Source organism: Neovison vison, chromosome 12, assembly GCF_020171115.1.
Source record: "Neovison vison isolate M4711 chromosome 12, ASM_NN_V1, whole genome shotgun sequence".
Lineage (NCBI taxonomy): Eukaryota > Metazoa > Chordata > Mammalia > Carnivora > Mustelidae > Neogale > Neogale vison.
Window position 1 is genome coordinate 133645226 of NC_058102.1, and position 27281 is coordinate 133672506.

At 38.4% G+C, this 27281-nt stretch overlaps 1 protein-coding gene across 7 annotated transcripts in view; it reads left to right on the plus strand.

Moving 5' to 3' along the window:
- Positions 1–745: 745 nt before the first annotated feature.
- ACBD5 (acyl-CoA binding domain containing 5) overlaps positions 746–27281 on the plus strand; it is a 44649-nt gene continuing 18113 nt past the window's right edge. The window contains exons 1-10 of one of the 7 annotated variants that reach the window (XM_044226942.1): positions 746–809; positions 2087–2258; positions 5839–5959; positions 8181–8253; positions 14881–14995; positions 15094–15126; positions 19213–19347; positions 21074–21280; positions 22930–23036; positions 26732–26993. In XM_044226942.1, the coding sequence (XP_044082877.1) occupies positions 2183–2258; positions 5839–5959; positions 8181–8253; positions 14881–14995; positions 15094–15126; positions 19213–19347; positions 21074–21280; positions 22930–23036; positions 26732–26993 (1129 nt within the window). In that variant the 5' untranslated portion in view covers positions 746–809; positions 2087–2182. Of the gene's footprint in view, positions 810–1795; positions 1904–1997; positions 2259–5838; positions 5960–8180; positions 8254–14880; positions 14996–15093; positions 15127–19212; positions 19348–21073; positions 21281–22929; positions 23037–26731; positions 26994–27281 lie in introns of those variants that run through there. The other 6 variants (XM_044226935.1, XM_044226937.1, XM_044226939.1 and 3 more) reach the window with 6 other exon arrangements.

The window sequence follows — 27281 nt, forward strand, 5'->3', positions numbered from 1 at the left end:
CAGCATGCTTAATACTTAATGAAGACTTGCCAAAATGAAGACTTAGAAATACTAACACCCAAGCCCTTTTGTAAGTAGGCATGACTGAACAGATTGGAACTGAAATGAATATAATAATAATAATAAAAAAAAACCATAGAGGAGAAGCAGCAGATATTAAAACAATTAATTCTTCCTAGTTTGAGTAAATTACAAAACTGTTAGTTTCTTACATTTGGGCGTCAGTCTAAGATGTAAAGCAAGAGTTTTTTGGACGTACTCCTGGCTCTGCTACTTACTAAACTGTAGGACCTTGGGCCAATCAGTTACCGTGAGCCTCCATTTCCTCATTCGTACATACCCTACAGCGGTTTTGGAACATGTTATTCTCCTGGCAAATACCTGGCACTTAGGAAAGCGGTAGTCTTTATTACCTACACGGCGCCTGCCTTCCTACACCTGCCCCCAAAGCTACTAAGCAAGCAGCAGCAAAAATTAGACCCCAGTTTTCCGATTCACACCAGGTCACATCAGGATACCTCTGAAGGCACCCCGGAAGGTCTCTTTTGCTGGGAGCTGTTGTGGCATTGTGAATTCGCCCCACAGCGCGACGCAGCGGGAAAGAAGGGATTTCCGCCGCAACGGCTGGAGCGGCGGCTGTACGGAAAAACCGAACCGGAACAGGTGGGAAGAACGCCAGCAACCCAGGGAGGTATCCGGAAGCGCCGCGGAGGGGGTGGGGGGACTACATTTCCCACAAGTCCACGGGAGCAGGGCGAGGGGCGGGCGTCGGGGACAATACCGGACGGGCCTTGCCGGGTAATGCCAAGGTAAATGCCGGCAGTGCGGCTCGGAGGGAAGAGTGACTTACAGTCTGCGCTTGAATTTCCGCTAGTAACGCTCCTGACCTACCCCGAAGTGACAAAGAGGCCCTGGCAACTCGGGGGTTTCCGGGCCGCAGGACTCCATCCCTGAAACCCCTGCCTGTCCCCCTGCGGTGGGGCTGGGGGCTCTTCGAGGTGCCTGAGGTCGCGGGGCGTTATAGTAGACAGGGTACCCCTTTTAGGGTTGACAATCCGTAGTGGGTCTTCAGTGCTCTCTCCCCCGAGCCATGTGGCCTATTAAATCGGGCTGAAGCTGGGCCGTGCCCGGCTCCTCGGGGCAAGATGGTAGTGGTGGTGCTGGGGAAGGTGCCCTCGCTCCCCGGGGCCCCGTACAGGGGCGGGCAACCTTCCCACACACCTTTGGTTACTCTCAGATGTTCTTGGCTCGAGGCGGCTAAAGCTGCCAAACAATCGCGGCCCGAGCACTGCTGAACACTTGGACCCAGCACCTCAAATGCTTCCATCTACTCTTTAGGACACTGTAAAGATCGCCAGAACTCGAATGGCAGAACGTAAGGTTCGCACTGAGCCCATCATGACCTAAAGCCCTTTCTTATGTCCCATCACATTCCTCAAACCTAAACCTAAGAGGGCAGGCGCTGTGGACCTCAGGGCCCTGTCGCAGGACCCAACCACGCGTCCCCTGTCCCCTGTCCGGCTGCACCGACGCGGCGGTCCGGCCTGTTCAAAAATCGAGACACCTCCCCCCCCCCCCCCCAAAAAGCGAGATCCCGATCCATCCGCTTCTCTGCCTCGCCTTCCTCTCTGGCCCTACCCAGGCAACCCACAGCAGCGCGCGTCGTCGCCTCGGACGCGGGCGGGTGGGTGGAGTCCGCTGAGCGGCCCCAGTGGCGGCGGCAGCTAGTGGGTCCTTTAGTGGCTCTGGGGCGGGGCCGTGGGGAGCGCGCCTGCTGACCGACGGACCCCGCCGGGATGGGGAGTGTGGCTGCTCCGCTAGGGTCCTGCGGGTGCAAGAGCGGCTCCGCGACCACGGGTGGCCGGAGCCCCTCGGTGTTGTGCTAGAGATGCTCTTCCTCTCGGTGAGTTGTTTCTCTGTGTCGGCGGGCCGGCTTCTCGGCCTAGGTCACGCCCCGGGGAGGAGGAACGAGCTGGGCCACCTCGTTCTGTGTGGCCTGGATAGGGCAGGGCGACGGGGCAATGACCAGCTGCGTGGGCCTCCTCCCTTTGGGCATGTTGATCCGCGGCTGCGCTCCATGTTCCAGTTTCATGCAGGCTCCTGGGAAAGCTGGTGCTGCTGCTGCCTGATTCCAGCCGACAGACCTTGGGACCGGGACTGGGGCCGGCGTTGGCGGCTGGAGATGGCGGACACGAGATCCGTGCACGAAACCAGGTTTCAGGCGGCGGTGAAGGTGATCCAGAGTTTGCCGAAAAATGGTAAGTGCGCCGGGCCCCCACTCCTGCAGAGGCCCGAGGCCCCAGTTTCCGAACCTCGCCTCCTTTAATCTTCTTTCAGCTTGTAGCCTTGCTAAATACAACCTCCTCGGTTGCTGCGTTTGAAAGGAATGTAATTGGAGGAAAGGTAAAGGGTGTTAATTACCTGCTGATCTTTCAAGCAGGAGACAAATATACTACCCCGATTTTGAGCAGTGTTTATTGCTGAAAACAAAAGTCTGTTACTTAATGACTGCGGATTTGGATATGTTAAAACAAAACAAAACAAAACAAAACTGGGTTGGGGATACTTGGTGCCGCATCCTCATAAAGTGTACTATTTGAGCCGTTCAGAAACTTTCGATGTGCTATATTCATTTGTAAAATTATTTTGTAATGAATACATCTTTTTGTGACTTTTTTTGTGTGTGCTATTCTCTTATTCTCGTGCTCTCTTTCTTATTCTTACATTGGGCCTTCCTTGCAGCTTAAGGAAAAAGTCCTTCCAGTTGTTCCTTTGTATTTAATGTGTCACTTCTCAGGCTACCTTTAACCTTTTTATCATTGGCTTTTAGCAATTTGACCATGATGTGTCCAGGTGTGTGGTTTTCTTCAAATTCATCCTGTTTAGCGTTTACAGAGCTTCTTGTAATTTTATGTGTTTGACCAAAGTTGGGAAGTTTAAAGCCATTATTCAAATATTTTTTTTTTCTGTGCAGAGGCTTGGCAGGGGGAACTTTGATCTTTTACTTCTTATCCTAATTCATAATATGAATTATTTTACACAGTAAACTTGTGTTTTTTTAAATGATGCTTTTAAGCACTATTACTGTGCCAGAGCATAAAACTCAGTGAATGCTCATGGAATACACCGTTATTGCAGCATTTAATATGTTCTCTATTTTAATTAATCATGAATTGACTTGGTAATGAATATTCAACATTTTAATAAAAATTCATTAATTGCAGATTCAAAAGGTTTTGAAAATATATACACAAAATAGTATTCCTTTCGTAATCTCAAACATAGAACAAGGGGAGGACATATGAGGGGTTTGTTATTAAGAGTGAATGAACAGGGGCGCCTGAGTGGCTTAGTTGGTTAAGCGTAGGCCTTTGGCTTGGGTCACGATCCCCGCATCCTGGGATCCAGCCCCAGGAACGGGATTCTCATATATTATGTGAGAGCACCTTGAGGACAGATTGTACTTTATCTGGTGTCTTACTCACAGAATATATACAATATGTTATCAGTTTTTGCTGTAATCTATTCTAATGTATATGTCACTCACCTTAACAAATAAACTTCTAAATCCTATTTTGATTTACTGAAGATACAATGAGATGAGGCTCTTGGTGTTTTAAATTTAGTTTGTTTTATTTAAATAGGTAACCATCTTAAAAATATTTTCTCAAAACTTTATTTCGGACCTTAAAAAAATAGGTAACCATTTTAACTGTAATTTCCCCATTTTTTTTACCTCTTACATAAAGGAGGACCATATTATTGAAATAATATATCTAATAGATACTCCAAAAGGAGCATATATTATATATAGATCTTTGTTACTGTGATTTTGGACTTAATTATTCATTCTTGGCCAAACCTGAAACACCAGCTTTCAGCTTCTCTATGTTGTAATTTTTACAACATTTATAAACTACTCATTTTTGATTACTACACATTATCTGTTTATTATGCAATCTGTGAAGTTTTTAAAATATCTTTTTACAGTTATAAAAGTAATATACAAACACACCGAATATAAAACATTTTAAAACACAAGTAAGCAAAAAAGAAGATAAAAATAATCTCTGTGCTTACTATCTCCAGAGATATCTTCTTCAACATTTTGATGCATTTCCTTCTATTTGCTTTTTAGGTACATACTTATTTTGCAAAAATGGATTATATTGGATATGCTATTTTTAAACTACTGGTTTTTTTCTCATTTTATAGTAGGTAGTGAAACTTTTCTCAAGCCATTGTTTATATTTTCATACCATATAATTTTTAAGGGCTGTAGTTATAAACTATCCTGTTGTATATATGTATCATAATTATTTAGGTAGTTATTAGAAAACATTTGCATTCCAGTTTTCCCTGTTCTTAAGTATTGCAGCTTATAGTATTCATGCATACAATTTGAAAAAATTTTTTTAAAGATTTTATTTATTTATTTATTTATTTGAGAGAGAGAGAGAGAGAGGATGAGCAGGGGGAAGGGGCAGACAGAGAGGGAGAAGCAGACTCCCCACTGAACAGGTAGTCTGATGTGGGACTGGATCCCAGGACCTTGTGATCATGACCAGAGCCAAAGGCAGGTGCTCAACTGACTGAACCACCCAGGAGTCCCAAGAAATCTCTTTTTCTTGGATTAACTCTTTTTCTACCACAGCACACACTGGTTGACTTTAGCAAAACTTCTTTATTCATCAAGAAATTGAAATTTGGCCAAGAGGAAATTTGAATTTCTTTTTTAAATATTTTATTTATTTATTTGAAAGAGACAGAGATAGTGAGAGGGAGAACAAGTGGGCAGGAGGGGGAGAAGCAGAATCCCGGCTGAGCAGGGAGCCTGACCCAGGGCTCCATCCCAGAACATTGGGGTTGCAGCCCAAGCCGAAGGCTCAACTGACTGAGCTACCCAGGTGCCCCGAAGAGTTGAATTTCTTAAGATTGAGGTTTTCTTAAAACAGAGTGTACATTTAACTTTTTCATTTGTTTCATTCAGTTTGGTTTGTCCAGTCTTTGAATAAAAATACCTCATTAAAAAATATCTTATTACTTGAATAAAAATACCTCATTAAAAAATATCTTATTATATTCTGTATTTTCATATATTGCTTTTTTAAATGACATATGCCGGTTATTTTAGTTATACTTACAGCATATTTATTCATTTATTCTTTTATTTATTGAGCTATGTTGGGCATTGTTATTAAAGTGTAAAAACCTCAGAGTTTTTTTTGTTTTTAAGATTTTATTTGTTTATTTCAGAGAGACAGTGAGAGAGAGTATGAGAGGGGAGAGGGTCAGAGGGAGAAGCAGACTCCCCACTGAGCCGGGAGCCCAATATGGGACTCCAATCCAGGACTCTGGAATCATGACCTGGGCTGAAGGCAGTCACCCAACCAACTGAGCCATCCAGGCGCCCCTCAGAGTTTTTTTTTTTTTTTAATCAAAGGAGTATAGTTGGGTCGCCTAGGTGGCTCAGTCGTTGGGCATCTGCCTTTCGGCTCAGGTCGTGGTCCCAGGGTCCTAGGATTGAGCCCTGCATTGGGCTCCCTGCTCAGTGGGGAGCCTGCTTCTCCCTCTCCCACTTCCTCTGCTTATGTTTCCTTTCTCACTGTGTCTCTGTGAAATAAATAAATAAAATCTTTAAAAAAATCAATCAATCAATCAAAGGAGTATAGCAACTAACAGAGCCATAATGTTTGTTTCTATATCCCAGAAATAAATGATTATCTGAACTATTAATGAAATATTTAAAAATCACTATTAGTATAGCTAAGCTGATTTGTAACCTTATATTATTGATTGTATTCTCCAGGTGATCTGTGTTTAATATGTTTCCAATAGGTTCATTTCAGCCAACAAATGAAATGATGCTCAAATTCTACAGCTTCTATAAGCAGGCAACTGAAGGACCCTGTAAACTTTCAAGGCCTGGATTCTGGGATCCTATTGGAAGATACAAATGGTAATTTCATATAGAGAACTATGAAAGGAATATTACTTTAGTGACATAATTATCATATGACTTAATTATGTGGTTATGTATTATTCTGAGCAGAAGTGTTCTAACATGCTAGATCCAGTTTTTATCCTCCATGTGCTTTTAACACAATTTCATGCAAATAGAAAGTCTTGGAGAAGAGAGGAAAACAATAAAACCAAAAAGTATATCAAAGATAAAAAAAAAATCATTTTCAGTTAGCCATTCCTGATGGAGTTTTTTTCATTTCTTGTTAGAAGAGAAACTCCCAAAGTCAATTAAACAAACCAATTCTCTTGCCTCTCATACCTACTAAGAAAAATAGTGACTTGACTTGCCAAGTGACACTGTTTGCTTTGAGCATTTAGATGATAAGTAACTAGGCATATGACTAAGGGACTGCTATGCTAACTTTTTATCTAGGCTGTCCTTCCTGTTATGCTGTACTTGAATAGAAATTTGATTTTTCAAAAAAGATTTTATTTATTTATTTGACAGTCAGAGATCACAACAAGTAGGCAGAGAGGCAGGCAGAGAGGAGGAAGTGGGCTCCCTGGTGAGCAGAGAGCCTGATGCGGGGACTCAATTCCAAGACCCTGGGATCATGACCCAAGCTGAAGGCAGAGGCCTTAACCCACTGAGCCACCCAGGTGCCCCAGAAATTTGATTTTTAATATACTTAAAATCATAAAATAGCCAGAGATACCTCTGTAACATAGATGGTACATTATGAACAGAGTATACTAATTGGTTAAGCATGTCTTAAAAGCCACACATTTTGATGGTTCAATTTCTCTGTTTTTTTTTTTGTGTGTGTGTTTTTTAATTCCATTTATTTATTTGAGAGAGAAACCACACGAGCAGGGTGAGGGGCAGAGGGAGTCTGATGTGGAGTTCAATCCCAGGTCTCTGTGATCATGACCTGAGGTGAAGGCAGATGCCCAACCAACTGAGCCACACAGGCACCCAAAGGCTAAATTTCTTTACACTGAATTGGAAGTCCTTAAACTCCTTTGAGGATTTCTCAGTACTGTACTTTCCTCTAAGTTCTTTATGAACAGTCATAGATAATAGGTTAAATGTAATAGCAATATGTTATTTAATGTGTTGTAAGAAAATTGATTTACTTTATGATTTTTTCCTCAGAAATGACCATTGGTGGATTTAAACTGCTTCTGGAAAAAATATGTAAAATAAAAAATATGTAAAATAAAAAAATAAGTAAAAAGAAAGGTTTTCATTTTAGGCAAAAATTTCAAAGGACTCTTCTTATTATCTGTGAGGTTAAAAATGTCCTGTGCCTCACATTTTTAAAAATTAAAAAAAATTTTTTAAAAAGGGCGCCTGGGTGGCTCAGTGGGTTAGGCCGCTGCCTTCTGCTCAGGTCATGATCTCAGAGTCCTGGGATCGAGTCCCGCATCGGGCTCTCTGCTCAGTGGGGAGCCTGCTTCCCTCTCTCTCTCTGCCTGCCTCTCTGTCCCCTTGTGATCTCTTTCTGTCAAATAAATAAATAAAATATTTAAAAAAATTTTTTTTACAATTTTAATTAAAAAAATTAATTTTACAGATGGGCTATATGATTACTAGTTTTAAATACTGTTTAATTTGATAGCTTATTTACTTTAATACTTTTTTTTTAAGATTTTATTTATTTATTTGACAGAGAGAAATCACAAGTAGATGGAGAGGCAGGCAGAGAGAGAGAGGGAAGCGGGCTCCCTGCTGAGCAGAGAGCCCTATGCGGGACTTGATCCCAGGACCCTGAGATCTTGACCTGAGCCGAAGGCAGCGGCTTAACCCACTGAGCCACCTAGGCGCCCCTACTTTAATACTTTTAAGATGATATATTTAAAGTGATCCTTTGAGAGCATAATATTTTTTAAAAATTTTTTATTTATTTATTTGACAGAGATCACAAGTAGGCAGAGAGGCAGGCAGAGAGAGAGGAAGGGAAGCAGGCTCCTTGCTGAGCAGAGAGCCCGATGCGGGGCTTGATCCCAGGACCCTGAGATCATGACCTGAGCCAAAGGCAGAGGCTTTAATCCACTGAGCCACCCAGGTGCCCCAAGAGAGCATAATATTTTTGTGTAGGCTTTAAGAAGAGAGACTGTTTTAAGTTAATGACCCTATAGCATTTTGACATAATATTGTATTCTGGGCAATTGGAAAACGTGTCTTTTTGTTACTTGGATATTCTCATTTCTAGGGATGCTTGGAATTCATTGGGTGATATGACCAAAGAGGAAGCCATGATTGCATATGTTGAAGAAATGAAAAAGGTAAGGAAATAATTCACAGCAGAAAATGAAAATATTTCATGGGACACCTGGGTGGCTTAGTTAAGTGTCTGATTCTTGATCTCAGCTCAGATCTTGATTTCAGGGTTATGAGATTAAAAAAAGAAGGAAAATCAAAATATTCAGAGAAGTTCTAATTTAATTTGTTATCAAGCAAATTAGCTGCTTTGTTTTAAAGAACAAAGAGATTATAATATATTAGAATATAAGATCTGTGTTGTTGAATTTATTAGGATTTTCTTTGAGATCACATTGTAATGATGTGTTTGTTTTTTTTTTTTTTCATTTTCCCTGTCTTTCTCCATAGTCAACTTCTTCAGAAAGTTGTAGAAATAGGAATTCCTTGAAATATTGAAGTCCCTCTCTCAGGAATCTGGGAAGTACCTTGGCTGTCTTGAGAACATTTCTGCTTTGGAACTTTTTATTTAGGAGAAATAGTTAACAACCCTGGCCATCAGTGTTCTCATCAAGTTTGACCCACAAATTGAGATATTCCTATCATGGGACTTCTTAGTAACAAGCATTTTGCTGTGAATGCAGAGATCTCAGAAGCAGAATAAGATAAGGATGCTTTTAATTTCTCTGGTAGTTAGTAAGGAGGGCATTCCTTTCACTAGCTCTTTTAAGTCCGTTCAAGGGATTGTTTTGAGGAGCAAATTTCTGAAGAAATCTTGGATTTTAAAGAACTCTTAGTATCTTTTTATATCTTTTATATTTTGAAACTGGATCAGAAATTGTGAAATTTAGGTCCGTTTGGTAATCTTTTTTTTTTTTAAGAGTTATTTATTTATTTATTTATTTGACAGAGATCACAAGTAGGCAGAGAGGCGGGCAGAGTGGGGAGCAGGCTCCCTGCTGAGCAGAGAGTCCGATGTGGGGCTCGATCCCAGGACCCTGGGATCATGACCTGAGCCGAAGGCAGAGGCTTTAACCCACTGAGCCACCCAGGCGCCCCTCCGTTTGGTAATCTTATATAAATTATCTGTGAACATAAAGAAAATCTGTAAAAAGGAATAGTTCTTTTGCCAGATTGTTTTACAGTGTTCATTTCTAGAAGTAATTTCTGTTTGGTCAGTTGAGATTCATTTATTTTGTTTTATTTTGGTATCTCCTATACTGTTCAAAGTTGTGCCCTTTGTTAAATTTTCGCAGTTTTTATTTAGTGGGCCTGGTTATCTATGACATAAGGCAGAATTTAGTCCTTTTGGCTTTTAACTATATCAGTAGCACAACAACAAAGGAGCCTTTCAAAAGCAGAGAAAATCTAAAGCCTTTTTCGTTTGGTAACTATTCCTTTTCTTTCTTTTAAATATCATTCTAATTTTTAAGACACACTTCCATCATGTAAAGTTGAATTGACCCATTAGGTGAAATTTACCCATTTTCCCTATTGATTAATTAATGATGTAGCCACAGTTTAAAGTGGGAGGGAGAGGGATTTAAACTAACTTGCTGCCTTTTAGCTGTCTTAAGATACTTCTACTGTACCTGTAGATTCTATAACTACCTCTCTGAAAGACTAAACTATTTCCATTCAGACTTTTAAAATTTCATTTTTCATCTTGTGAATATAATAAAATTTATAGGAACCTTTTAGAGATAAATCTAAGACTGTTAGGATTGAAAATTTGATTAGTTTTTGAAAATAGTTTCAGAGATTTGCCTTCTGGATATCAGCAGATAACATTATATGCTTTTAAGTGATGATGTGGCAGCAGGTGGGAGGTACCTGACTGGCTCAGTTGGTAGAGTTCTATACTCAACTGAGGTTGGTAGAGTATATCTCAGGGTTGTGAGTTTGAGCCCCAAGTTGGATATTACTTAAAAATATATCTATATATTTACCCAAAAGCAAATTGGAAGGGGAGATGAACCATGAGAGACTATGGACTCTGAAAAACAATCTGAGGGGTTTGAAGTGGCGGGGGGGTGGGAGGTTGGGGTACCAGGTGGTGGGTATTATAGAGGGCACAGCTTGCATGGAGCACTGGGTGTGGTGAAAAAATAATGAATACTGTTTTTCTGAAAATAAATAAATTGGAAAAAAAATAAATAAAAAAAATAAATTACAGCAAAAAAAATATATATCTATATATTAAATAATGGTGTTTGGTAGTATATTGTCCCAAAGATTTGATTACTGAATTTGGGAGATTTTTTAAAAAAGATTTTATTTACTTATTTGAGAGAGAGAGAGAGGCAGAGGGAGAGGGAGAAGCAGGCTCCTCGCTGAGCAGGGTGCCTGATGCTGGGCTAGATTCTGGGATCCTGACATCATGACCTGAGCTGAAGGTAGGCAGATATTTAACCGGTTGAGCCACCCAGGCTCCCTGGGACTTTTTCTAATTACAGTAGTTCACTAACTGAACCATTTGTTAAATTATATTTGTAAATATAGTTCACTATGCTATTGCCCTTTAAAATTACTCTTTTAGTATAAATCTCATTCTGTGCTTTTGCATTTAAATGTTTAAGGAATTACCAATTTATATCTTACAATAGATAATGTTCTCTGGAAAATTGCTTTTTGTAATTTATAAACTATCCAGTAAAATATCACTGAAAAAGTTTCTGGAATCAAAAATTCTTTTAGAATAATTTTTAAAAATATTTTATTTATTTATTTGACAGACTGAGATCACAAGTAGGCAGAGAGGCAGGCAGAGAGAGAGGAGGAAGCAGGCTCCCCGCTGAGCAGAGAGCCCGATGCGGGGGCTTAATCCCAGACTATGGGATCATGACCTGAGCCAAAGGCAGAGGCTTTAACCCACTGAGCCACCTAGGCACCCCAAGAATAATTTAATAGGACTTTAGCTTTGAGGGAATAGAATAACTAATGTGGGTTGTGGGAAATAACCCATAGTTCTTTAAATAAAGTTAATTTTGATTCAAAACCAAAACATAATATAAAATTCTATTTTCTGTACGAATTTTAGAGGCTATCTCTCTTTTTTTGTTTTAAAGATTTTATTTTTAAGAATCTCTATACCCAGTGTGGGGCTCGAACTTACAACCCCAAGATTAAGCGTCGCATGTTCTACTGACCGAGCCAGGCAGCCGCCCCCAAGTTATATAGGCTTTCTAAATGAGGATTCCTGGAGAATTAACCAGAACTTGAATAATATGCATTATGTCTGTTAGATTTAAGGAGAGGTCAGTGTACTCAACTTCGGCTACACATTGGAATCACTAGGGGAAACTTGTTAAAAAAAAAAACAAAAACCTAGTATAACGCCAGACTAATTATTTCAGGATTTCTAAGAGGATGGGATAATCACTGTAGTAGAGGGAGGATTAGAACAGACTCTCATAAAGGATGGAACCTTTAAGTTACCATGGCTGAGGGTCTGGCCCATAGCTCTGTAAGTCCAGAACATTGGCTTTCTCTTTTTAAGGTTTGACTGATGATAACCGTCTTCTGGAAATGTAGAGAAAAGCCAGAATGCTAATTTTTTTTCCCTCAGAACGCTAATTCCTTAGCTTACAGTGGGTGTTCTACTCTTCTAGTGCACAGCAGGCTCAGAATTAAGATGTAGGACACCCCTCAAAATGTCAGAGGCACTTGGGAAACTGTAAGATTGTCTATCGAGCAGCATAGGACACTGAGATTTGGGTGACATTAAGAGATGTGTTCGGGATGCCTGGGTGGCTTATCAGTAAAGCATCTGTCTTTGGCTCAGGTCATGATCTCAGGGTCCTGGAATCGAGTCCCACACTGGGCTTCTTGCTCAGCCAGGAGTGTGCTTCTCTCTCTGCCTGCTGCTCCCCCTGCTTGTGTCCTCTCTCTCTGACAAATAAATAAAATCTTAAAAAAAAAGATGTGTTCATCTGACCAAAACAAAACAAAACCAAGGAATTTAATCTTTGCTTTATAATACTGTGTATCTGTACCTTTGACAGGATATTTTCATCAGACAGAATTGATATTTCTTACCAAGGAAATGTGCTGGAGAAACCTAGAAAAATTATTGTACTTCGGATGCTGCTTTGAGAGTCCTTGTAGCTCACCAGTCTTCATTTGGATAGGTTACAGTCCAGTTGACTTGATTTAGTTCACTTACATTGTAAATAAAATCTTTGGGGTTAAGGAGTAGTTACCTAGACTGAGATTTACCTGGCTCTGCTGGTCTTTCTGTGTCTCAGTCTCTGCTGATGATCTCGTGTGTGTGTGCACACGCATGCACGCCCGACCACCCGCATACCATTTCTTTGATTTCAGCATTGGAGTGAAGGAGAGAATTTTGAAGATCATTCTTCTTGGGTTTTGTATTTTTAAAGTTTCTTCTTCAGAGAGTAATCTCTTAAATTCTGGGTGTATCTTGCTGTGACCGTTATGTGTCCCAACTGTATTGACTACTGAAATTCTAGCTTATTGAAAGAAAAATTACTCTGCTTAGATTTGCTTAGAAATGCACACACTACATTTATTTATTTAGCTAGTTAGTTCTGCTCTTTGGAATCCATAATTCAGTCCATTATGTATGGGATATGAGAAACCGAAACATTTGAATAGCCCTACTTAAGGACAAATTAGAGCGACTTTTTGGGAGTGACTTGACATTGAGAGATAACTAAAAGAGATCTGGTTTGAAAGAGGAATCAAAGGAGGTGTTAGTTGGGGTCAGTCAAGATGGACTGTATGGTTGGCTAACTAGATTCTGTTAAGTCTTTACATACGTACACTATCTCAGTACAGGACAGGGTAAAAGGTGCTGACCTGTGTTTGAATTATATCTCTGCCATGTAGTAACTGTGACTTTGGTCACATCAAAGTAAACATCACCAAAAATAAATAAATAAATAGAAGAACAACTAAAGAAATAAATAAACATTGCCTAATAGTTTCAATTTTTGTGTCGAATCTAATTCTTAGAATTATTGTTGTAATCCATACATATTACAGATCATGTTTATATAATAAGCTATAAAAATGCCCTCCCTAATGGCCCCAGCCTTGCAATAACAAGTACTTCCTTCTAAAAAAGACATTTTATGGTTAAAACAATTTTTTGCCCTGATATCCATTGAGAGGAGCAGCAATTAGATAATTTACAATGAGCTCTAAAATTGTAATCACTAACACCAGTTATTTTTAGCATAGTTCATTCGGTATGATCTCTCAACACACCCCTGCCTTGTTTATTAAATTCCTTGTATGTACTAGACACTGGAAATACAGAAGTGGTCAAAAACAGATGAAGGCCTTGTTCCACTGAGCTTACATAGTGTTGCAAAAGATAGACAGTAAGCAAACAATAAAGCAGGGAGACCGTGACTGAGTCTGAGGTTCTTAATTTTAAAGATGTAAGTGGCCACTTTAAAATGTGTAGAAGCTGAAAACTATGCAAAAATGATAGAGGTTTTTGATTGCTTAAAGTAATAAATGTGTTCACCTTAGTGATAGAAGTAATATATGTAAATGAAAAAAATCTAAACATCAAAAAAGTATAAAATGAAAAGTGAATCTTCTCTATTCCCTCCATTTTAATTGTTTAAGTGATAATTATTTTTAGTTCTATTTTGCAGATTGAGGAAACACATTTATTTATTTATTTATTTTTGAGGAAACACATTTATGTATTTATATCTATATCTTCTCATTTAAAAAGAGAAAAAAACCAGTAATGGCATCATACTGTTACTGTTTGCTAACTACTTTTTTGCCTGTAAAAAAAAAATTCAGATGTTTTTCCTATCAGCACACACAAAGCTAACCTTAAATATCTGCAGAGTATGTTCTGTATGGAAATATTTCCTTTTATCTCTTACCAGTTGGTTGCTACTTACTTAGTATGCCTTTTCAGTTAATTTACCTTGCTCTTTAAATTTGGTGATTCTAAATTGGCCCATAGGTGTGAAGGTGTCTGAAAGTGATGACTACCTTAAAGAATAGACAGAATAATATTACTCTAACCCCAGAATTTTCCGTTGTATTTAACATTAGTGCCCTCAGTTTTTAATGCACAATTTATAGGTTATTGGGTAAAATTTCAAAAGGAGCTTATGTGAAACAGACTTCAAAATTAAGACACTTTTTTTTAAAAGATTATTTATTTATTTTATTTGACAGAGAGAGATCACAAGTAGGCAGAGAGGCAGGCAGAGAGAGAGAGGAGGAAGCAGGCTCCCTGCTGAGCAGAGAGTCCGACGCGGGACCCAATCCCAGGACCCTGAGATGGTGACCCGAGCCGAAGGCAGCGGCTTAACCCACTGAGCCACCCAGGCGCCCCAAAATTAAGACACTTAAAAAAAAAGGTTTTATTTATTTATTTGACACAGAGAGGGGGAGCACAAGCAGGGGAGTGGGAGAGGGAGAAACAGGCTTCCTGCCAAGCAGGGAGCTCGATGAGGGACCCGATCCCAGGACTCTGGGATCATGACTTGAGCCAGCCAGGCGCCCCAAGGCACTTTTAAATCTTTAATATACATTATACTTTTCTAGGAGAATATACACTTTAAGTATGTAATTAATACAGATACTTTGGAGAATCTATAAATGAATATCAATTCTCAAAAATATTATTAAATAAATTGTAAATATTATGTGGTACTAGTGTAGATCAGATTAGTAGTTTATGATTTCACAAGATTTATTTCTTTTGACTACAGATTCTTGAAACTATGCCGATGACTGAGAAAGTTGAAGAGTTGCTACATGTCATAGGCCCATTTTATGAAATCGTAGAAGACAAAAAGAGTGGCAAAACTTCTGATTTAACCTCAGGTTGGACTGTCTTACCTTGTTTTTAATCCAGCAACTGATCTATCGTGTATGCATTAATATTTGTATGTCTAATTTTTTTTTTTACTTTCACATGCCAGTCCGACTGGAGAAAATCTCTAAATACTTAGAAGGTAGGAAAAATGACATCCACGTAAACATTTTGTTTAAAATTTACATGCCAAAAGGGTTTTGCCCAAATATAACACTCAAGAGTTTTTATTCCAAACAAATACATTGTATAAAGTTCAAAAATATAAATGCTGAAGTTTTAACCCTATAGTTATTAAAATATGACCGGTGGCTCACTGAGTATATACAAAATTGTAACAGAATTCATGATTTTATTTTGATAGATCAGACTTTCTGGTTCATTTTCTGAATTACATTAACAGTGCCATGGCTGAAATGATTTTTAATGAGGATATGTTTATAGTATGGTTTAACTATATAGTGTAGCAACCTAAAACAAGAAATCAGTGAATTCACTTAGCTTGGTCCTTTTTTTTTTGGATTTTGATTTCGTGATCTCAGGAAAGAATTGAAAGGTTTATCTTTTACATACGAGCGGGAGTTGAATAATAGGCAAATTTCCTGGCTTTAACTATAAACATTTGCTCTTTAGTTTTTTTTTTTAAGAAAGCAGAGTGAAATGAGCCTGTAAGAATTCCTTCAAATGAAAATTATATATGTTTTATTTTCTTGGCTCCCTATTTACAAAGTATCTTTTACTAATTGATAGAAATTAGAGGTTTCAGAACTGTTACCTTCCCTGAAGTCTGCAGTTTGTGTCTGCGATAGGAACTGATAGAAGGCCCACTGAGCGTAACACTCATAACCACACCCCCATCACTGATCTGCTTGAAGGAACCGAATTTTAACAAATAATTTTCCATATGAGTCATGCTAGTCAATACAGAAAAAATATTATGTCCTCTATGTGAAGCACGTTTCCAGGATTCAGAGGGGAATAAATCAGGACCTTTTTTTAGTTGTATTTAAGCTGGCTGGAGGCAAATGTTTAAACAACTAATTATAAAGACAAGGAAGAGTGAATAATGATAATAAAGTCTCAGGTCCATAATCCCTAAGCTATAATTTAAAAGTTCAAAAAGCTTGATGAACCAGATACTGTTTTGGCAACTCATTTGAGAGCAAAACCTTTACTTTAAGCAACCAAAATCCTCTATCACTTTTGCCCGTTTTTCAGCTTATACACAGTTTTTTTTTTTTTTTTAAAGATTTTTTTTTTTTTTTTAATTTATTTGACAGAGAGAGATTACAAGTAGGCAGAGAGTCAGGCAGAGAGAGAGAGAGAGGAGGAAGCAGGCTCCCTGCTGAGCAGAGAGCCCGATGCGGGACTCGATCCCAGGACCCTGAGATCATGACCTGAGCCGAAGGCAGTGGCTTAACCCACTGAGCCACCCAGGCGCCCAGCTTATACACAGTTTTAATGTGGCCTCTTGTGTCTTTAAAATCTAAGAACTGAACATGAACTAATTTAGCAGTAGACCCTGACCTGAAATGACATGAGGCTATTTTAAATAAATCTTTATTCACTTAGTGTGACTATGCATACGTTTTGCTGTAAAAACTTTATTATTGTTTTTTAGTGGGAGCCTTCTTAAACTCTGTTGAAAGTGTTACATAATGTATAGTACATCTAGTATATGACATTTGCAATATTAGAAAACTGGATTTTAAATCATATCTGGATTCAAGGGTAAGGGATGTGGACCTGTACCATAATTTATTTAACCTGTAACATTCTAATGGATGTTTAGATTGTTTCCTCTTTTTTTTGTATTAAGTTTTCAATTTTGATTTCAGTATAGTTAACATACAGTGTTATATTTGTTTCCTCTTCTATCTTCAAAAAATGCTGCTGATGGTAACCCTGTACAAATGTCATCTAATATATAGGAAGGTATATCTGTAAGAAATAATATTAGAAATCTAATAGCCAAGGTCAAAATATATGGGTGTTTCATAGTTTGCAGTCTTGATTTTTCTTTTAATAAGAATGGTATTAAAAGTAGCCGTTTAGGCCCAGTAGAACAGATGTTATCTGTGTCATATGCGCTTCTTCATAGTATACATAGATAGTAAGTTTTGAGATCCAAAAGTATGAACTCTCCAGCTTTTTCCTTTTTCAAGATTGTTTTGACCATCCTGGATCCTTTGCATTTCTCTATGAATTTTAGAATCAGCTTGTCAATGTTTTGCAAAAAAGGTCACCAACATTCTAATAGAAATTGCAGTGAATTGTGGTGCATTTTGAGGAGTATTGTCATCACAACAATATTGTCTTCCAGTCCATTTATTTTCTTCCTTAATTTCTTCCAACAGTGTTTTGTCATTTACACGGTGAAATACGTATACCTTCTTTTGTCAAGTATACTGCTGAGCATTTTATTCATTCATTCTATTATAGATTATTTTCTAATTTCATGTTTGGATTATTCATTGTTAGGTTGTAGAAATATAGTTGATTTTTGTTGATGAATGTTGTATTCTGCAGTCTCATCAAACCTTTTGTTCTAGTAGTTTTTGTTTTTATTTTTTGTAGATTTCCTAGGATTTCACGTATACAAGAGCATGTCATTTGCAAACAGACTTTTTTACTTTTTCCTTTTCAATCTGCATGTCTTTTATTTATTTTTCTTGTTTAATTGCTGTGGCAAGAATGTCAAGTATCATATTAAATAGAGATGGCAAAAGCAAACATCTTTCTCTTATTATAGGAACAAAAAAATGTTCAGTCATTCAAGATTAATTTTGATGCTCATTGTGAATTTTTGTAGATACCCTTTATCAGATTGAGAAAATTCTCTTGCATTTTTAATTTTTTCAGCATTATTATCACAAAAGTATTTTATTTTTGTCAGATGCTTTATCTGCATCTATTATGATAACCATGTGGCTTTTGCCCTTTATTCTGTTAGTTTGGTATATTACATTAACTGATTTTTGGACGTTGAGTTGGGTTTGCTAGTAATTCTGTGTGCTTTCTACACCTCTCACAGAACTGCTGTGATGATGCTATTGCTGTGGTCAAGTAGTTTTGCTACAACCATCCATTTGATGGGGGTTTAGGAGATTCCCTGTTGTTTAGTTTTGTTGTAGATGTCCGTGAGTGGTGGGCCTTTTTGTTTCTTGTTTTTTTTGTTTGTTTTGGTTAGTTTTTTTCCCCTTGTTTTTTGTTTTTGTTAGTCTTGCTTTTTCTGCTTGTCAGGGGAAAAAACAAAGAGGTTCATAAACCATGATGCTGCATGGTTCTCGAAGAGAGAGTAGAACACAGTGGCAATGGTGGAGTTGAGTTCTTACTCTTTTGTTCGTGTTTAAAATGTATGGAGATTTTGAAGTTTAATATGTTCTTTGGGATGCAGGGAACCATCCAAAGTTCATTTGAGTAAGTAAGAATGAGCCCAAAAGTTTATGGAGGGAGACCACTGTTCTTGACCAGTAGCCATGTAGAAGGCCTTTATTATCTTAAAGAGTGATGGAAATGGAATTCCCTGTATCTCAAAAATGAGGTCCAGTAACCAACAGTATTGGCATCATGGGAAGCTTTACAGAAATGCAGAATCTTACATCACTTCAGACTTACAGATTCGGAATTCGCATTTTAACTGGATCTCCTATGCATGTTAATGTTTGAGAAGTTTTGATGTATTTACTCTCAACATATGACTGGCCAGTAGGACAATGTATGTGCCTTTTTAAGTGATTGATTGTATTAACTGATGCTTTCAAAAAAAGATAAATATAAAGCCTTAGAGGTAATAAAAGGATAAAAACTTTTAAATGTAGTTCAATTATAATATTGGTGAGATTATTGTATTTATGTTTTCAATATGTTAGCATATAGCAACTGTCTCTTCATTTACTATGTATACAGAAGATCGCTCATCTCTAATTTTACTATTTTGATTGATAATTATCTTAAAAATAACATTATGTTCTGTCTTGTTTAGAAAGGATTTAAGATAGCCTTTTTGTAAACTGATTTTTTTGTTGTAAACTGATACTTGAAGAAGTTTATTTATGTACTATATGTATACTTCTAGTCGAAGAAAAGAATACTGGTAATTAAATGTCAAAATTTTAAGTCTTCAAAATTATTGTAGTAGTTATTTGTAAATGACAGTATTATTTGTAAATTACAGCTTTCTAGTATGTTAGAGCACTAGTGATTAAGTGATCATTTTATATTTTAGATCTTGGTAATGTTCTGACTTCTACTCCAAATGCCAAAACTGTTAATGGTAAAGCTGAAAGCAGTGATAGTGGAGCTGAATCTGAGGAAGAAGAGGCCCAAGAAGAAGTGAAAGGAGCAGAACAAAGTGATAATGGTAATCTTTGGATAATGAGCTAATAATTTAACAATATGGAGTGGTTTGGGCTGATCTGGTGTTGTATGAGAATAGTGTGTATGGTGGGATGTGGGCTGTTGATCTTACAACCAAGTTCTTTGCGGGCCAAAAGTACAGGGACAGTCAGCCTCATGCGTAGGCAGAATAGATGGACTTGAACACTAACAAGAATAGACTGCTTCTCTAGAGGTGATGCCTGAAACGCTGTGTTAGAAATGTAGTCATTTTTGGGGCGCCTGGGTGGCTCAGTGGGTTAAGCCACTGCCTTCGGCTCAGGTCATGATCTCAGGGTCCTGGGATCGAGTCCCGCATCGACTGAGCAGAGAGCCTGCTTCCTCCTCTCTCTCTCTCTCTGCCTGCCTCTCTGCCTACTTGTGATCTCTCTCTGTCAAATAAATAAAATCAATCTTAAAAAAAAAAAATTAAAAAAAAAAAGAAATGTAGTCATTTTATGGAGGGCCTGGCTGACTCAGTCAGTAGAGCATGTGACTGCTGATCACAGAGCCCTGAGTTCAAGCCCCATGTCGAGCATAGAGTTTACTTAAACAAACAAAAAGAAATGTATTGGGGCTCCTGGGTGGCTCAGTGGGTTAAGCCTCTGACTTCGGCTCTGGCCATGATCCCAGAGTCCTGGGATCGAGCCCCACATCGGGCTCTCTGCTCAGTGGGGAGCCTGCTTCCCCCTCTCTCTCTGCCTGCCTCTCTGCCTACTTGTGATCTCTCTCTCTCTGCCAAATAAATAAATAAAATCTTAAAAAAAAAAGAAATGTATTCATTTTAGGTATTTTTCCAAATATGACTATCCATACATTACCAAGGAGAGGAGACAGGTTAAATTCTCAAGACCTTATCAAGAATAGAATGGACTCCAGAGAACTGGATACAGGAAGAAGTTTTGATGAAGAGGGAACATTGGAGTCATGGCGTACTGCACTGGAGGGCCTTGTTAGTAAGAGTACCAGTAATTCTTGGGAAGACTATTTGAGAAAGGGGAGGCAGGAAGGTACTAAAACAAACGGCACAACTTAGTTTTGCCTTTAATTTCTAGTAAGATGTGACAAATAATACCTTCTTTGAAGGATTTTTTTTTAAAGATTTTATTTATTTGTCAGAGAGAGAGAATACACACAAGCAGGCAGAGAGGCAGGCAGAGAGAGAGAGAGAGGAGGAAGCAGGCTCCCTGCCAAGAAAGGAGCCCGACGCGGGACCCGATCCCAGAACCCCAGGATCATGACCTGAGCCAAAGGCAGCGGCTCAACCAACTGAGCCACCCAGGCATCCCGAAGGATATTTTTATTGACTGTGTGGACCCCTTTGTACTGCTGCATCTTGTAGGGCAATTTGCCTACACTTGAGAGAGTGTAAAGATCTTGAGAGGTTGTTCTAGGGAAGCGTCACTGGCTCAGTTGGTAGAGCATGTGACTCTTGATCTTGGGGTTGTGAGTTCTAGCCCCATGTTGGGTGTGGAGCCTACTTAAAATAAAATAAAATAGCTTCTAGAAGACTGACAGGGAACTGAAGCAGTTTTGAGTGTGCTCTCAGCATACAATAAACCCCTTTTCAAAGAGTACGCCATCTCTCTGTTCCAAGTCGGAAACTGATCAAAGGGATTATGCTGGGTTGGAGAAATGATTACTTGCTATTAGGACATATATACAGAAGTTGACCTTCTATGGATTTTATGAATCTCCCTGCTTTCTTATAGTAGATAAGAAAATGATGAGGAAATCTGCAGACCATAAGAATTTGGAAATCACTGTTACTAATGGCTATGACGAAGACAGCTCTGCTCGGGATACACAGAATGACATTCATGCCGGTTCTTCCTTGAGTGGCGGAAGTGCTGAAGATGAAAAGGCTGTAGATGAAAACTTGGAGCAAACTGGAAAAACTGCTGTCTGCATTCACCAAGGTATTGTCCCATAATAGTTATGTGTCCAGCCTCTTTCCTGTGAATGGCATATTGTTTTCATGATATTAGGATGTTTAGGAGTAGTTTCGAATTTAAAAACCTCTTATTCAGGGGGCAGCTGGGTGTTTCAGTCATTTGGGTGTTTGACTCTTGATCTTGGCTTGGGTCTTGATTTCAGGGTCATGAGCCCACATCGGGCTCTGTACTGGACATGGAGCATATTGAAGAAAAGAAAGAAGGAAGGGGGAGAGAGAGAGAGAAGGAGGGAAAGAGAGAGGAAGGGAGGAAGGGATAAAGGAAAGAAAAAATTCCTATAAAAACCCTCTTTTTTGGGGGCACCTGGGTGGCTCAGTGGGTTAAAGCCTCTGCTTTCGGCTTAGGTCATGATCCCAGGGTCCTGCTCAGCAGGGAGCCTGCTTCCTCCTCTCTCTCTGCCTGCCTCTCTGCCTACTTGTGATTTCTGTCTGTCAAATAAATAAAGTCTTTAAAAAAAAAACCCTCTTTTTCAATAGTGTCTTAGGGATTATTAATATTATAAGGGTGAATAGCTTTGAAAGGTAGTGAATTAGGGGCAACTTTTATATTTATTGAGACATTTGTTATTGTGTTTTCTTTCTTTCTTTTTTTTTTTTAAGATTTTATTTATTTATTTGTCAGAGAGAGAGAGGAGCGAGAGTGAGCACAAGTAGACAGAGAGGCAGGCAGAGGCAGAGAGAGACGCAGGCTCCCTGCCGAGCAAGGAGCCCGATGCGGGACTCGATCCCAGGACGCTGGGATCATGACCTGAGCCGAAGGCAGCTGCTTAACCAACTGAGACACCCAGGCGTCCTGTTACTGTGTTTTCATATGGCGTTTTAAAATAAAAATTTGAAATTATTTTACTTTTATTCCTGATGTTTTCTTTTTTTTTTCTGATGTTTTCTTTTAACCTAAACATATGATGCCTTTGCTCTCCATTCAGCAAGATAAGTCATAGTCTTTTTATATCTTAAGACTCTAGAAGTGAGCCTATAGTATGTATTTGATGAATTATGAACATTGCTGCAATTCATTTAAGAAAACAGGAAATATACTCATCGACTATAACAACTGAACTTGAATAGTTGCATACCAGTTTAGGCCTCCTAGCTTGTAGTCAGTTTTCTCTTACAAGGTTATTAAGTTTAGTATGATTAGATATGGACCGTAATTGCATGATAAACTACTTTATAATCTTTTCAAATAAAAATTATCAACTATGAGAGACTATGGACTCTGAAAAACAGTCTGAGGGGTTTGAAGTGGCGGGGGGGTGGGAAGTTGGGGTACCAGGTGGTGGGTATTATAGAGGGCACGGCTTGCATGGAGCACTGGGTGTGGTGAAAAAATAATGAATACTGTTTTTCTGAAAATAAATAAATTGGGAGAAAAAAAAAAAGAGAGAAAAAAAAAACCAAAAAAATTACTTTTAAGCCCAAATCCCAAAAAAAAAAAAAAATTATCAACTAAATTTAAAGTTTTATCAAGTTAAAAGAAAAATATGGCTTAATAAATCAAATTTGTCTCCAGTATGAAAATAATATAGAGCTGATAAATTTTGAGAATGGAATAAATGCATTTTTCTTCAATTAGAGAATAATAATTCCACCTGGACATTTGTTCATTTTTAGAAATAAATGATGATCATGTTGAAGATGTTTCAGGAATTCAGCATTTGACAAGTGATTCAGACAGTGAAGTTTACTGTGATTCCATGGAACAATTTGGACAAGAAGAGGTAAAAATGACATTTTTAAATTGGTAAATTATCAAAGTGATATATCAGAATTTAGTGCATAACTTCTATGATTTGTTTTTATTATTTTTTAATTCTAATTTTAATTTTTATTAAAAATTTTTTTTGAGAGAGAGAGGTCACATGTGCTGGGAAGGGGAAGGGGCAGGCAGAGAGGGAAAGAGAGAACCTCAAGCCGACTCCACACCCAATGCAAGCCCGACGCGGGGCTCAGTCTCACCATCTTTAGATTATGACCTGAGCCAAAACCATGAGTTGGACCAATAACTGACTGAGGCACCCAGGCACCCTGTATAACTTCTTTTAATAGCACAGGTACATGTTCTTCGTCACTTTGAAAATAACCCATAAAATATTTAAGCATTTTTATTTAAATTATTTTTGTGACTTTAAAAATACATAATATTCCTGAATATTCAAAAATATTTAAATATTATAATCTGTAACATATTTGTATTTTAAATATTCTGAGGGAGGTGGGCTCAGGGAGGCAGAAGGTAAACTCTTAAAACTAGTCCCTATGTTTGAAACGTTGATTGACAGTCAAGAAAAGTGTGTAAGTTTCAAATAAATCTGTCCTTCACACTGACTTTTTTTTTTTTTAAGATTTTATTTATTTATTTAATTTAAAAAAAAAAAAAAAAGGGCGCCTGGGTGGCTCAGTGGGTTAAGCTGCTGCCTTCGGCTCAGGTCATGATCTCAGGGTCCTGGGATTGAGTCCCGCATCGGGCTCTCTGCTCAGCAGGGAGCCTGCTTCCCTCTCTCTCTGCCTGCCTCTCCATCTACTTGTGATTTCTCTCTGTCAAATAGATTAAAAAAAAAAAAAAAAGATTTTATTTATTTATTTGACAGAGAGATATCACAAGCAGATGGAGAGGCAGGCAGAGAGAAAGAGAGAGAGAGAGGGAAGCAGGCTCCCCGCTGAGCAGAGAGCCCGAAATGGGACTCTATCCCAGGACCCTGAGATTACGACCCGAGTCGAAGGCAGTGGCTTAACCCACTGAGCCACCCAGGTGCCCTTATTGACTCTATTTCTTATGCTATAGTTTCCACCTCTGAGACTTACTTATTTTATAGCTGGAAGTTTGTACCTGTTCATCCCCTTTATCTATTTCACCCATCCCCGCCACACCTACCTCCCCTTTAGCAACCACCAATTTGTTTTCTGTATTTAAGAGTTGTTTGGCTTTTGTTTGTTTGTTTGTTTGTTTGTTTAATTATGTAAATTATTATTTACATAATTGAAATCATGCTATATTTATCTTTCTCTGTCTGACTTATTTCACTTAGCCTGATACCCTTTAGGTCCATCCATTTTGTTGAGAATGGCCAGATTTCATTCTTCTTTTATGGCCAATAGATGTTCCATTGTATGTATGTGTATATATACACACACCATATTTTCTTTATCCATTCATCTTATTGGACATTTGGACTGCTTCTATATCTTGGCTTTTGTAATGCCGCCATAAAATAGAGGTGCATATATCTTTTCAAGTTAGTATGTTCCTTTTCTTTGGGTTAATACCCAGTCGTGGTATTACTGGAACATTTGGTATTTCTATTTTTAGTTATTTAAAGAACATCCATACTGTTTTCCATGGTAGCTGCACCAATTTACATTCCTACCAACAGTGCACCAGGGTTCTCCTTTCTCCATATCCTCACCAACACTTGTTACCTCTTGTTACCCAGCCATTCTGACTGGTGTCAGGTGTGTAGTGCTTTTTGGATACAGTAATGTTTGGATACAGTAATGTCTGTCCTTACCTAGGGTTTATGGTGTAAAAGCATTGCATCTAATGGGTTTAAGACCTCATGCTTTCAAGGGGCTCATCTCACTTAAAAAATTATTGTTTGAAAGAAAGTCAGTTTATTATTATTATTATTATTATTATTTTAAAGATTTTATTTATTTACTTGACAGAGAGAAATCACAAGTAGATGGAGAGGCAGGCAGAGAGAGAGAGAGAGAGGGAAGCATGCTCCCTGCTGAGCAGAGAGCCCGATGCGGGACTCCATCCCAGGACCCTGACATCATGACCTGAGTCGAAGGCAGCGGCTTAACCCACTGAGCCACCCAGGCGCCCGAAAGTCAGTTTTTTATTTCACAGTTTCTGTTTTCAGTTCAGTTTAAATAAGTTATATAGCTTATAGATCCCTTTCTGAAAGGCTGAAATTTTGAAAGATTGAATAATTGCTTTGTAGAAGCTAAAAATAGAAAATGATTCTAGAATAGCCATTTAGTGGAATAGAGATTAGGTTGGAAGTGCTGTTCTGAAACTGAAAAAGGTATTTGAGATAGGAAATATTTTTTATATATACATATACTCCTGACATCATTGCAAACAAGCAGACCAATACAGACAGGTTTACTTGGAATTTTGTTAGGTGGATTAGATTTCCAAGATTCTTTTTAATGGTAACAAATGTTGTTTTAATAAATTTCCAATATGCTATGTACAACTTAGAAATATTTGCCATATACATCATTCTGATACATTCCTCCCTTTGTATAATACCTTGATTTCAATTTTTTCATCCTCTTTTGACCCCTTAAATTTGGTGTCAGGGATACATCCCTAGTTACTACTCCCTTGCTTTCTGCCATCACCCACATGCTGCTGATTCTAAACCTGTTATCTCCAACCTATATCTCTGAATTCTAACTGCCCTATTAAACATGTTGCCTAAGAACCTCAATTTATAATTATCTGTAACTATACCATTATTTCTTTCTGTTTCTCTGAAACCTCTTTGTCCTCTGTATTCTTACCTAGGTGAGTATCACAAAACCATCTTGTCTTTTCCTTTCCCTTACTTCCCACATTCAGTCTTCAACTCCTGTTGATTCTGTAATCTCAAAAGTTCTCAAATCACCCTCTGTCCTAACACTACTCCATTGGTACAGGCTGACATCACTACTACACCTTCATATCATTTCGTCGAGGAAGCCTTCACTCAGCCCCAGGAGGGCACCCCTCCTGTGAGCTCCTGTAGCAGACACCCCTGGTCTATCTTTTTCGTAACACTTAACCCAACTATGCTGTAATGATCTGACTTCTTTCACTCCCTTATCAAGACTAGGAGCCTCTTGCAGACAGAGATTTTATCTCTTTCTTCATCTAAGGATAATTAATCTATCTAAGGATAATTCCTTAGAGTTTAGCATAGGAACTAGAATAAGAATCGACAGGGGCACTTGGGTGGCTCAGTGGGTTAAGCCTCTGCCTTCAGCTCAGGTCATGATTCCAGGGTCCTGGGATCGAGCCCTGCATCAGGATCTCTGCTAAGCAGGGAGCCTGCTTCCTCCTCTCTCTCTGCGTGCCTCTCTGCCTACTTGTGATCTTTGTCTGTCAAATAAATAAATAAAATCTTTAAAAAATAAAAAAAAATTAAAAAAAAGAATAAGAATCGACATTTAAAAAAAAGTCTCTTGGATGAACACTGATCCATTAGAAGAGTTCATTGCCAAAATTCCTCACTTCTTTGCTCATAGGTAAATCATTTCTGTCCCATTTCTTCCCTATATAAAAGGGAGAAGATGAATTGAGTAACTCTTTAGAAAAGTATTTCCTGTCATAACATGAAAAAAGTTTTATAAAAACACTAATTCTTCTATTATCATAGAAACTTATGTTTATAGCTTTTAACTAAGTGTTGTTTTAAATCTGTAGTCTTTAGACAGCTTTACGTCAAACAATGGACCACTTCGATATTACTTGGGTGGTGATCCCAATCAGCCCTTGGAAAATTCTGCTTTTCCTGAAGAAGGATCTCCTGGAAATGGCAACATTGGGGATATGCAGGTGATAGCAGTTGAAGGAAAAGGTGAAGTAAAGCGTGGAGGAGAAGATGGCCGAAGTAACAGTGGAGCACCACACCGAGAGAGACGGGGTGGAGAAAACGAGGAATTCTCTAATGTCCGAAGAGGGAGAGGTGTGTATTGTTTTCTCTTCTCACTGAGTCTCTTTATAAACTGTAGTAAAACGGGAAAAAACGGGAAAGTTTCAGGTAGGAAAGACATTAAAACTATCCATTTGCAAAGGGAATGTTATAAATTATCCTTACATAACATCTTACCAATTTTTCTTTACTCCTCGTTCTCTCTTTTGACTTTACAAGGCATAGTAGTTTGTCTCTGAAGGTATGAGTTGGGGGGCAGGGAATATTCCTATTGCTACATGTTTTACACAGTTTTTTGAGGTAGCCATCTTTATGTTCTGT